The 12,620-nt window shown below is 44.5% G+C and overlaps 1 protein-coding gene across 1 annotated transcript in view; it reads left to right on the forward strand.

Moving 5' to 3' along the window:
* Positions 1-2,252: 2,252 nt before the first annotated feature.
* FBXO15 (F-box protein 15) overlaps positions 2,253-12,620 on the forward strand; it is a gene marked incomplete at its 5' end in the record, with an annotated part of 243,412 nt that continues 233,044 nt past the window's right edge. Inside the window, 2 exons of the mRNA XM_082257658.1 lie at positions 2,253-3,352; positions 7,284-7,397. Coding sequence (XP_082113784.1) covers positions 2,253-3,352; positions 7,284-7,397 — 1,214 coding nt within the window. The remainder of the gene's footprint in view (positions 3,353-7,283; positions 7,398-12,620) is intronic.

Consider the following 12,620-nt stretch of genomic DNA (forward strand, 5'->3'; position numbering starts at 1 on the left):
GCAGCTCAAGCCCATTCACATCAATGGGCTGCCATGCCTGTGCAAATGTGGGCCCCCAACCCGCATACATGTGAACCAGGCCTAAAGCAATAGTAAAGTCATTAATAGATAAAAACACCGGTCCTCCTGCAGGTTTAACCAATTAATGACTTTACTATTGCTTTAGGCCTGACACTGCTTGATGACCTATTTTAGGCCTGGTTCACAGAGTCTGTACTGACTGACTATATAATAATGTGCATAAGTGAACCAAAGCCCCTAAATTCAGCAATGAAATTGAAGTGAGGTGGAAATTTAATAATTTAAATTTAATAATAGAATACAGTGATAATACCGTATACCGTGGCAAAACCTTAATCAATTAATCGCAGCATGAAAATCTGATACCGTCACAAGCCTACCTGGAACTATCATTTCCCTGACCCTAGTAGATAATTATGCCTTCTTTCTATGGTCCCTATGTTGATGTCTTTTTTCTGGAAGGGTTATACTCATGTTATTTATGTATACTGTCTTCCAGAGTCCCAGAGCGGTTCACAAGAAGCTACATCTGCATTACAAGGGCCTGCTGTCCATAAGAAATGTGGTTATTGCTCAGAAAAGATGTCCAGTACCCACACTAGACCGTTTTGCTATAGATGCATTCATAAATTGTCAGGGAGGGAAACCTCAGACTTTATGAAAGATTTTGTTAAAACGATGCAAGAGGAAATGCTTTCTACTATGATGGCAGTACGGTCTAAACTACCGTAGGTGTAGCTCTTAGAGGGGAACAGGTGGACCCTTCCGCAATGGCAGGGACTTCGTGTCAAGTAACCCCTCTAAATATAGCAGGGCCCTCAGCCACCACACCAGCTACTCAAAGTCTCCCATCAGCACAGGTTACAGATGAAGATAGAATATTCCCAGAAGATGACCACTCAATTTCCCCATCTTGTTCAGAAGATGAGGAAAATAGGGACTCTGATGCCTCTGAGGAGGTAGAGTCAGCAAAAAAATGGTTTGGATTGGATAGTATGCAGGGTCTCCTTCAAGCCATATATGCCTCAGAAGAGATTCCTGATCTGCCAAAAGAAGTCTCGGCACAGGACAAACTCTATAAAGGGATAGGAAGAAGCCCTACTAGAGTTTTTCATGTTCACCATTCCTTGAAGAGTCTTATCCTTCAACAATGGCAATTGCCTGAAAACAGGTTGAGCAAGGGGAATTCTTGGAAAAGAAGATTTCCCTTTAAGGATGAGGATGCAAACAAATTCCTTAAAAGACCAAAAATAGATTCTCCCCTAGCGCAAGTCTCCAGGAAATCAGATCTCTCCTTTTTAGATGCTGGTAGTCTCAAAGATACTATGAATCGGAAAGCAGAAACTTTACTGGGAAAAGCTTGGGATTCCAATGCTAAAGCAATGGGTTCAGCCCTAGCTGCTTCTTACGTTGCAAGAAACGCCTTTTCCTGGATTGAAAAACGTAATAAAAATGTTTTTACAGTTAAAAATCCAGGATATACAAGATTCCCTGTCAGTGATAAGCAAGGCAGTAGCCTATCTGGCAGACGCTGCATTAGAATCAGTGGAAGCCACTGCTAAAACAGGGGCACTTATGAACTCCGCTAGAAGAGCCATTTGGCTTAAGGAATGGGAAGGAGACATCACGTCCAAGACCAAGCTCTGTGGCCTTCCATTTGAAGGGTCACTCTTGTTTGGTTCAGGACTTGACGAAGTCCTCTCCAGATCCTCAGAAAAAGGAATTAAATTTCCCACAAAGCCAAAAGAAACTAATAAAAAGTTTTTTCGTGGCCCTCGGGATAATAAGCAGCAGAATAGGAGAAGACTCCTAACCGCACTTATATTCATTCAATAAATAACCCTTACACATTCCCCCAAAAGCGTTGCAAAGGGACAGCTCATTATGCTTCCAGGGATTCTAGAACTGAAAAAATTACCTGTAATTGTTCCAGTAACAAGAAGCCGGTGTTGCCAGGGGTCCTGTTCCCATTTCTCAGTGGTAACAGGACCCTCAGGAAAATATTACCCGAGCATGATCCAAAGGATTCCAGGAAGCATTCCACCCACTTCAGGGGCTCAACCCTTTGCAAAAAATCTGCGATTTAACCAGATAGACTTTTGGGCAAAAAGAATAATCTCCTTAGGCAGGATGCTCATCCTCCTTTCGCAGGACCAGAACTCTCTGACTGGGTGGCCCAACCAAAGCACTCCAAAAAGCAATTTGGTGGGACTGAGAGTTCAGAACCAGCAATGGCTATACAAACCAGCCAATGCCCTGCCTCCCCTGATGCCAATCTCCAGAGTCTACCAGAATCTGGGCAGGCATCAGGGACGGAAAATAATCCTGTCCGCTCCCCTATTCCCCATAGGATCACGGTTCCTATCCCTAAAAACTACATCCACGGTTCACCAGTGGCATCGCCCAGTTCCCTCAGACCTTCTGTCTCAGGGACTAGAAAGATTTACGTTAAAATATGGAAAAGATTCTGTACCTGGCAGAAGCAAAAGAATTTTGCTTCTACCTCTACTCCAATTATTTTGGAATTTTTACAAGATGGAGTAGATAAGGGTGTGGCAGTGAACACCCTCAGGGTACAGATTGCAGCTCTTTCAGTTTTTCTAGACATCAGTTTGGCAAAGGAGCCATTGGTTAAAAGATTTTTGTTAGCTAAGAGTAGGGTTACTCCTATTACAACAAACAGGTTCCCTCCTTGGGACCTTAATAGGGTCTTAGAGGCATTATCTAAAGACCCCTTTGAACCTATAGAGGAAATTTCTTTAAAATTTCTATCCTTAAAAATAGCCTTTTTGTTAGCTATCACCACAGCCAGGAGAATAGGTGATTTACAGGCTCTGTCTATTAAAAAGCCTTTTATGTTGGTCTTCCCAGATAGGATAGTCCTAAAACCAGACCCTTTATATCTACCCAAGGTAGCATCCTCTTTTCATAGAACTCAGGAGATAAATCTACCTTCCTTTTGCGACAGACCAAAGAACAACAAGGAAATGGAATTCCATTGTATTGATGTGAGAAGAGCTCTTCTCACTTATTTAGAAAGAACTAAAACCTTCAGAAGGTCAAACCACCTCCTAGTCCTCCATTCTAGGCCTAGGAAGGGATTGCAGGCTTCTAAGCCCTCACTAGCCAGGTGGATTAGGCAAGCAATTACCACTTCATATGAATTATCAGGTCTTGCTGCTCCAACCAAGGTAAAAGCGCACTCAACAAGAGCCATCGCCACATCCTGGGCTGAGAAGGCAGGAGCTTCATGGGAACAAATTCTCACCGCAGCCACCTGGTCTAGTCATGACACCTTCTTGAAGCATTACCGCATTGAAGTACTGTCTCAGCAAGACCTAGCCTTTGGCCGAAAAGTCTTACAAGCAGTGGTCCCACCCTAAGGTAGGCAAGGGATCTCTATTATCCTCTCACTGTTGGGCCGTCCTGGAAGGGGAGGAGAGAAAACCTACCGTTAGTTTACCGGTAACGGTCTTTTCTTCCGAGCCTTCCAGGATGGCCCGCCTACCCACCCTAGTTAAAAGGGTGTATGATGTTATGCATAGATGTAGGTGATAAGTACCTATAATATTGTTAAACTTTTCCCTCATAAAATTTGGTTGTGGAAGTTACTCTATTACAACTGGGGCCAGAGGGAAAGGTGGGGCCTTTTAACTATTCTTAATTGATTGTGTTTCTGGTAGGGAGGAGCCTATCATCTCTCACTGTTGGGCCGTCCTGGAAGGCTCGGAAGAAAAGACCCTTACCAGTAAACTAACGGTAGGTTTTTTTTTTTTTTTGCTTTTTAGTGTAGATGTGAGATCTGAGGTATTTTTGACCCCAGAGCTCACATTAAAGAGGTCCTGTCCTGCTTATTTCTATTTCAAGGGATGTTTACATTCCTTGTGATAGGAATAAAAGCGATCAAACATTTTTTTTAAAAAAAAGGACAGTGTAAAAATAAAAAATGAAAGCGCCCCGTCCTCATTAGCTCGCGTGCAGAAGCGAACACAAAATCAAGTCGCGCCCACGTATGTAGACAGGATTCAAACCACATGTGAGGTATTGCCGCGATCGTTGGAGTGAGAGCAATAATTCTAGCCCTAGACTTCCTCTGTAACTCAAAACTGGTAACCTGTAGAAATTTTAAAATGTCACCTATGGGGGTTTTTTGACTACCAATGTTTGTCGCCATTCCACAAGCGTGCGCAATTTTGAAGCATGACATGTTGGGTATCTTTTTACTCAGCGTAACATCGTTCACATTATAGAAACAAATTGGGCTAACTTTACTGTTTTCTTATTTTTTAATTCAAAAAAGTATATTTTATCCCAAATAATTGCGTTTGTAAGACTGCTGCGCAAATACAATGTGAAAAAAAAATATTGCAACAATCTCCATTTCATTCTCTAGGGTCTCTGCTAAAAAAAAATATACAATGTTTGGGGGTTCTAAGTAATTTTCTAGCAAAAAAAATAAATGATTTTAACTTGTAAACAAGAAGTGTCAGAAATAGGCCTGGTCCTTAAGTGGTTAAAGAGAAACTTCTCTCTCAATCAATATTGACTATTTTGAATCCTTAACTCTGCTAGAATTGGTAAATATATAGGAAAGTATATCATATTAATTTTTTTTGTACATTTTCTTAGTTACTTCCTGGTTTCTTTGCCTAGGAAAATGATATCATACATCCCAGGAGCCTTCCGGAGGGGAGGAGAAGTTTTCTCAGCTAAGCATGCCCTCCTGCCTGCATGGTTGAGCTAAGGCCACACAAATTTCAGGAACTAAATGCCACCTAATTCATCTGCCTTTACACAAGATGGCTACGCCCAAAAATGCTAGAGGGGTGTTTTTCGAATTGTTTTCTTAATAAATTATAGCATGGAGACATGGATGGATAGGGGTGTTTGCTTTGAACATTAGGAACTAATTAAAAAGCGCTTTTGGTTTGTGGTGCTCAGATGCAGTGAAGTTCTGCTTTAAGTTTGGATATAGCGGGAATGTTTACATTGTGTCTTGTGTATTGCTGAGAATTTTTTCTATGCGTTTTCTTAATGAAGGATATTGTTTACGAGTTCCTGTTCTAAATAGGCTGGAGGTAAGTGGAAATCATCTTACTGGAGACACAGTCTACAACAAGAGACCTGAGGATCTGCAGTGCAAGAATTCCCATGATTCCCTTTATTGAGTCTGTGAATCTGTTCCCTACTTATTTCCTACTGCTTCTTAAATGGTCATCAGGTTAGCCAGTCATTTTTCAGGGGGCATCTGTGGACAAGAGGAGGCAAAGCCCTACTGCCTCTACACAAAAACACAGTGTAAAACAAGGCATGGTAAGTCAAAAAAGGCAAAAAGATCAACTTATAGGGACTACTCACGTTTTCATTTATTTTCATTAACCGTTTCATTTCAACCCTTTCTGCCCAGGCCAATTTTCAGTTTTCAGCGCTGTCACACTATGAATGATAAGTCATGCAACGCTGTACCCAAATTAAATTTTTATCACTTTTTTTTCGTGCAAATAGAGCTTTATTTTGGTGGCATTTATTCACCACTGGGTTTTTTATTTTTTACTAAAAACAAACAAAAAAAAGACCAAAAGTTTTGGGAAAAGAAAGCGTTTTTTTTTGTTTCTGTCAGAATATTTTCATTGATGTGCACTTATGAGGCTGCACTGATAGGCTGCACTGGTGGTCACTGATGTGGCGGCATTGATGGGCACTGATTAGGTGGCACTAATGAGGGGGCACAAATATGCCGCCCTGATGGGATGCACCGATGGCCACTGATTGGTGTCACTGATGGGCCCTGATTGATGTCACTGATGGGCACAGACTGGCATCAGTTGCTGGGCACTGTTGGGGCTGGGCACTGATGATCAGTGCCCTGACCACCTGTTCAGTCTCCCCTGCAAAGAAATGCTGCTGATTGTCTCTTCTCGCCTCACTCTCTGTCAGTGTGAGGGGAGGAGAGCCAATAAACGGTTTGGATATCGGCTCTTTACCGAGATTGGGGTTGTGCCGTGTTCGAGGGACACGGCGCGCCCTCGATCAGTTCTGCACCCTGATCAGGGCTTGACAAATTTTCCTGAAATCTAGGAGCCAGCTAAAAAAGTTAGGAGCCAGTTTTTTTTTTAAACAACCAAGCTTTATTTAATAAAACGGATACGAAATTTACACATAAATACGACTAGAACCCCACTCTCCTCTATAGCACAATTGGATGAAAACAGACTGTCTGTCTCTTTCCATCCGATGCCATCTGATCCGATCCACGGGATGGATAGAAAATAGAGCCACCATCCGTCTGCTTTTGGTGGACAGGATCAGATGGCGGCAGATTACTGCTTCATAGAGGAGAATCAAGGGTCCGATCAGGTCTGCCTGAAAAACTGACAGGCGGACCTGATCAGACAGCCCGTGTGAAAGGGGCCTTCGGCTGTGGCATGGCGATGAGGGGAAAAAAAAAAACAGTATATATATATATATATATATATATATATATATATATATATATATATATATATATATATATATATTTTTTTTTTTTAATAATTGGAAAAAAAATAATTATTTTTTTTAATAATTAAAGAAAAAAATATATATATATTTTTTTTTTTTTACATTTAAAAAATAAATTAAATAAATAATAATAACCACACTCCCTGTCAAAGGTAACTAACTGGACAGGGAGATGGTAATGAATTGAGAACAAAAAGGCAGTGGAAACAGTCATTACAACAGTCATTACTCCCGGCTTCCACAAGAGGGCGCCAGTTCCCCATTGGAAGCCTGTCATCTCAAGTAGGCCGAAAAGCCGGGGCCTCAATTTTCGGACGGCCCGGAAGTCCGTGCACTCCGTGCGCGGAAGTCCGGGCAAAAATGACAGGACACCTTCTGCAAGGCACCCCCAGGCGCCAGGTCGCTAATTCTAGTCGCAAATGCGACCTGGCGCCCGGGGATTGTCGAGCCCTGACCCTGATAATGGGTCAAAGTCATATGACGTTGCCCCAGAATGAGAGGAGATCCTGCCCGCCGTCATTTTACTATACGGTGGGCGGAAGGTGGTTAATGCAGCTTTCACAGTTTAGGTCCTCCTCAGGATAATATATCGCAGGTGTAAAATTTGCCATATTTTGCTGTTTTGATATGATATTTTACCGTATATAGTAAATTCTAGCTATTTGTGGTCTTATGTACGTTTTTTTTTTTTCTTGAAAATTCTGTTCTAAGTAAGCTGTGTTTTTTTTTTTTTTATCACTCTGTTGCTTTTTATCTTGCAGAAATATCGCTTTGAAAGGAAATTCAACAAAAGTAAATTCTGCTAGAAACAGATATGGGAAGAATTTAAACATATTTACAAAATTATGCAGCAATCATACTTCATATATCGAGAAGTAAGTAGCATTACGAGCAGGTAAAGAGCAAAATAATCGTTGTGGTATGTCATTATTGAAATATTTTGGGGTTGATGTACTGTAGTTAGAATTTATTTTTTGAACATCAGTCTCTGCTCGGCAACTTTAAAGTCTTCTGCCCCTGTCAAAATATAGAGATCTACCCATACACACTAGGTTGGCAGCTGGAGAAATCCTAGTAACCATGAAGCCAGTTTGCTTTAAAATTTACAGCTGGTGCCTAATTTGTTTTTCTTTTTCTTGTTCATTAAGTGCCGGTTCACACTTATGCGCTTGTACTGCGAATGCGATGCGTTCTAAATAGTCTCCAATCGCATGCATTTACAAAATACATTGAATTCGTGACGGTCGTTCACATCTATGCGTTGCGATCCAGATGCGAATGTGATGCGATGATAAAAAGGGTCTTGTGCGAGTTTACAGCGTTGCGTTGCGAATTTAGTTTCCATAGACATCAATGTAAATCGGTCTGGACTCGCATTATCAGTTCAGATATGTGCGAATTCTTATGTGCGAATTCTTATTTTTTGTTTGATTTTCCCCTCAGCTCCACCCCTCCTTAACTTAATTAACATAATCAACGCAATCAAATTTTCATTACAATCGCGCTGGTACTATTGAAAAACATAAGGTAAACTCGCACTGCAAATTCGCATTGCAAGCGCAAGTGCATAAGTGTGAACCGGCACTAAGGGATACAGGATTCAGGTTATCAGAGGCAGTGGTTTCATACTTCTGCCTACTGGGGATTTGGACACTGGCAAACAGATAAACAGCAGCCAGCCAAATACAAGCCCTCTTACTCCCAGCATGCTTCAGTTTTTTGTGGACATCTTTTTTCTACTGAGGAAAATTTACTTGTTTTACTAGCCATTTTTCTCAAAGTAGTTTTCTCTTCAGTCAAGACTTCATCTACATCCTGCTGATCCAAGCTCCTTTTGCAAATAGTCTTGGAGGCTATAACCAGACCCCACTGGACCAAAAAACAAAAACTGCTGTCTGTCTGGAATTTAAACTTTGGGCATTGGGCTTGGATTCTGTTACTTTCTAGACTTTTGTGTACAGTGTCTTATGTGCGAACTATTTTTAGAAGACTTTCGCACCCAAGCTTTGGGAACTGCTACATTTCTTGATGCATTTTGAGTGCCATTATTACCTCCTTTTTCCAATAATTTCCATGGAAAGGGTTAACGTAATCAGCATGTAAATGCTGCTTCAGTAGCTGGAGCTTCGCACTCTCGTGCATTCTATGCTCTGTTTCTGCCTTCTTAGTGTGAGGTAGCATCTTCCTCCCATTGCTCTTGTTTGCAAGAAACAAGTTGTTTCACCCCTGTTAGTCCTTGCCTCCTACAGTGATCTAGTCACCTCCAGCCGTTTAAACCTCTCCTGATTTTAGCAGCTGTTTTATGATTACCCATGGGTTTCCCTGGTGTACTCAATTAAGTTTCTATGTTAAGCAGTGCAACATAGTGGATCCTAAACGTAGGAAGAGCAGTTCTGGGGTGGTCTACAGTGTTCCTCTTCGGAGACCCGACACCAACAGTTGGAATCGTTGTTTCTCTTACGTCCTCCGACAGTCGCCGCCTCTTCATATTCGTCACAATGGGGTTATTGACCTTTGCTCCGTAGGAGTAGCTAGGCAACAGAATATGTTAATATCAAAGCTTTTAGCATACCCCACCCCTAGGGGGTGGTCCCCTCAGTCAATACCCTCCTGCTTCCTGCATTCCTACCCCAGTTTCATTTGTCTAGCTTAGGAGTTAGCAGGCTTAACCTGTGCTGGGATTTCAGTCTCCGCCTTTATTCTCTCTTTTTGATTTTACTTCAAGTATTTTCTCTTCTTTACTTAGCTGTTATTTTTCAGCATTAGTTTAGTTCTTTGGATGAAGATGATCATGCGGAGCTGGGTCTCGGGCTGGCCTCCCTGGGTACCCGGGGTTCAGGGCCAGTGGCTTCCCAGCCTGCCATCGAGCGTTCAGCTCAGGTTTTCCTGGCATTTGTGAACGACCCATCCCTGTTCGCTGCAGGGATGCTGCGGTGAGGTGGCTACCTCACCGGACGCCATTTTCGGTTTCGCACCGCAGTTCCACTGCGTCCTGGCTGCGACTCTCCCTGTCCCTAGTGCAGCGGTTTGATCGCTTGTGCGGGTTCCCCACGCCATCCGGATGGTAAGTGTATTCTGTGTGGGGACCTGTCTGTTTTGGGTGTCAGTCTGGGACTGTGGGACCCTGCATGTCTGTGAATAACCTTTGAGCTCCCTGTCAGTAATAGCTGCCTTTCTGTAGGCTGAAGAGGGGGGGCTCTCCTGCTCTGCTCTGTGTAACAGGCTGAGAGTTCTGTGAGACATGCTGTATGCTGTATGCTGTGTGTGACATGCTTGTGCAACGTTTTTGGAGCATACTGTGCGGCGACCGCTGCGGTCCGCCATTTTTTTGCAGCGAGCTATGGGCCGGTCCTGTGTGTAAAGAGCGGCGTTTTTGGCGGCGATCGATCCGGCCTCATGTCAGCGCTGTTTCTGTATCTGCCTATGGAGCCTCAGCCAGCAGCCATGTTTGTGTAGCCTTTACATAGGCTTCATAAGGGCGGTCAGTCTTGCATCACTTCCTTTTCCTCTGGGACAGCGATCGGTGCAGCAGCCTGTGTGATCTCTCCAGGTTTTACCTTTCCATATTCCTGTATTCCTTGCCTTGTATTCCTATCCCTGTGGGGGTCAGTGTATTCTGTGAGTGCGGTGGGCTTCGCTTGCCGCGACCTTAAAGGGGCAGTACTCCTTTTTTTCCTAAGTTACTGGGGCATGGATTCTCAGGAAAGCAAGTTTCCCCCCTCCTTGGTAGGGGGCCAAGGGGCTGCTGCTTCCCCCGAGGGGGCTGATCTGGCTACTATTGTGGCTAACCTAGCTGCTCAGGTGCAGATGCTGGTGGCTGATCGATCCACAAAAAGGCCCAGAGTGTCAATTTCCTCTGATTCAGAGGGCGATGGGGATGCTATGGCTGGAGTGCCCTTCTCAGGGTCTCGATCATCTCTAGACCTTGCGGGGTCTGAAGGGGAGGCTGAGGTGGAAGGGGTTGATAATTCTCCCCCTGGCTCGTCTGAAGAGCTTGCACTCATGGATGAGTTGGTTGCTTCTATCAAGCAAACGCTGCAATTGGAGGATGAACCATGTCCTCCTGTTTTGATGTCCTCGTACGGGACGCAAAGGAAACGCACAATGTCGCAGGTTTTTCCTTGCTCTACGGAATTTCAGCGCGCTGTTGATGAGCAATGGCGCAACATTAAAAAGCCTTTTCTCTATCGCTCATTGACAGACGTAGTCCTCGGTGATACAGCACCTTCGGGTTATGTTGCCTCCACAGGAGCAGGACTAGACAGGAAATTAAAATGCTCTGGCCACACCCTAGGGGCAGTCCCAGAGGGTATATCCTCTCTCTCTCTGCCTCAGCAAATCAGTTATTTTCTGTCTAGTTAGGAGTAAGGACCTAGATACCTTGCTGGGATCTTCGGTCCTGGCAAGATTTTTTTCTTAAAAAGATTTTTTAGACAGCTTTTTTCTCCAGTGTTCCTGTGAGATCTTCAAGCAAGAAAGCTGAACTGGGCGACGGGCTGGATGTTGAGATCCGGTGGTCACCCCAGTTCAGCCTACGAGCGCGTGCAGGCCATAGCTCCGCGCTGGGTCGGCCGCGACAAAGTCCCATTAAGGGACTGACCCCGCGAGTTAAACGTATCGCTGAAACGCCAAAGTCACGGCGTCCGTATTGGTCGACAGCCCTCCCGCCCCGGTGGAGAGGGGTACTGTCAGGAGTTGGTGCCCGCCTGGTTCCGGTATGGTGAGTAGTATGTTCCCCCTTTTCCCCCTGACGGGTCTTGTGGTGAACGTGGGCCCCTCTCTGTATGGTAAGATAGAGTCCCCCTCTATCCTATAATATGGCACAGATCCCCCTACTTTGAGTGTGATTTATGTGCAAAAAGCCAGGAGGCTTGGTTTGGGAGCTAACAATCTAATTGTATACATGTTTAAAAGATTGTAATCAGTGGCAGTCTGGGAATCTTACTGTGATAAGAATAAGGTACCTACCAGTCAGAAGCCACGGACATGTAGACTGCCTTCCTAGTCAAATCTCCAGCTATAGCAGGCCTTCCGAACGGCCATGAGGTCCGCCAGGACCGGTACCGCCAACCACGCCAAAAATCCCCATGCAGAGATAGTGTTGTGTGCCCTGCAGCACACCGCTATTCGGTACAGGCCGCCGCCATTTTTTTTGCTGGATTGCACGAGCCGCCATTTTGGCGTAGCCTCGTGTCTCCAGCATGGGGGCGGCCATGTTTGAGGTGATCCAAACACCTCGTGGAGCTAGGGGAGGCGCCGGAAGGCGTGCAGAGGGGCGGAGCTGCCTCCTTTCTTCCTGGGCAGCCAGCCAAAAGACTTCCTGTTTGTCAAGACAGCGCTGTAACCTGTTGCAGTTAAACTCTGAGCATCAAGTGGTGAGCCTGGGGGTCTATCTCTCTCTCTCTCTCTCGATCGATAGGGATCCCTAGCAGGTAACACTAAGGGGCTTTTGTGGCGCAGGGGGTCTGTGAAAAAAAAAAAAAAAAAAAAGTTTTTTATTTTTGAATTATATTATCCGGGAACAGATTATACAAGGGCTACAGTTTATCTGTGACGCAGCCTTGGACACTACTCCCCTATTAGGGCATGCATCTATGTCAGCGGTAATCCTCAGACGTGTGGTGTGGTTAAAATGAGGGTTCGCACGCCCGGCTGGAACAAGCGGGAAAGGCAAAACTCCTCCAGGAGGGTTCAAGAAAGGCTGGTCGGACAAACAGAGGACCAACTCAGCCAAACCCGAAGCAAAGGAGTACACAGCCTGAAGGTGCGCCCCCACCCGGTTTGAGGGTGGGGGGACGTTTTCACCGGTATTCAGGACATTAGATCGAGCATCAACTACTACTACCGGTGCGATTCTTCCCTTCCAACATTTAAGTACTACAGGGAGCGGTAGTCACCGTTCCCTGAATAGATCTTTTCCTTTACCTTTTCCTAAGATTAGTCTCAATTCCCCACAGGAATCGGATCTTGTTGACCAGACAGGCCAAGAAGCCTCTAGCCGGGTGACTTCGGTCCCTGAGGTTCAACCAGAAAAGATCACCCTTCCGGATAGCAATCAGGTATCTGATAAATGTGTGGGAACAGAAAACGACCAGACT

This window comes from Pelophylax lessonae (genome assembly GCF_965119305.1).
Source record: "Pelophylax lessonae genome assembly, chromosome: 5".
Classification (NCBI taxonomy): Eukaryota; Metazoa; Chordata; class Amphibia; order Anura; family Ranidae; genus Pelophylax; species Pelophylax lessonae.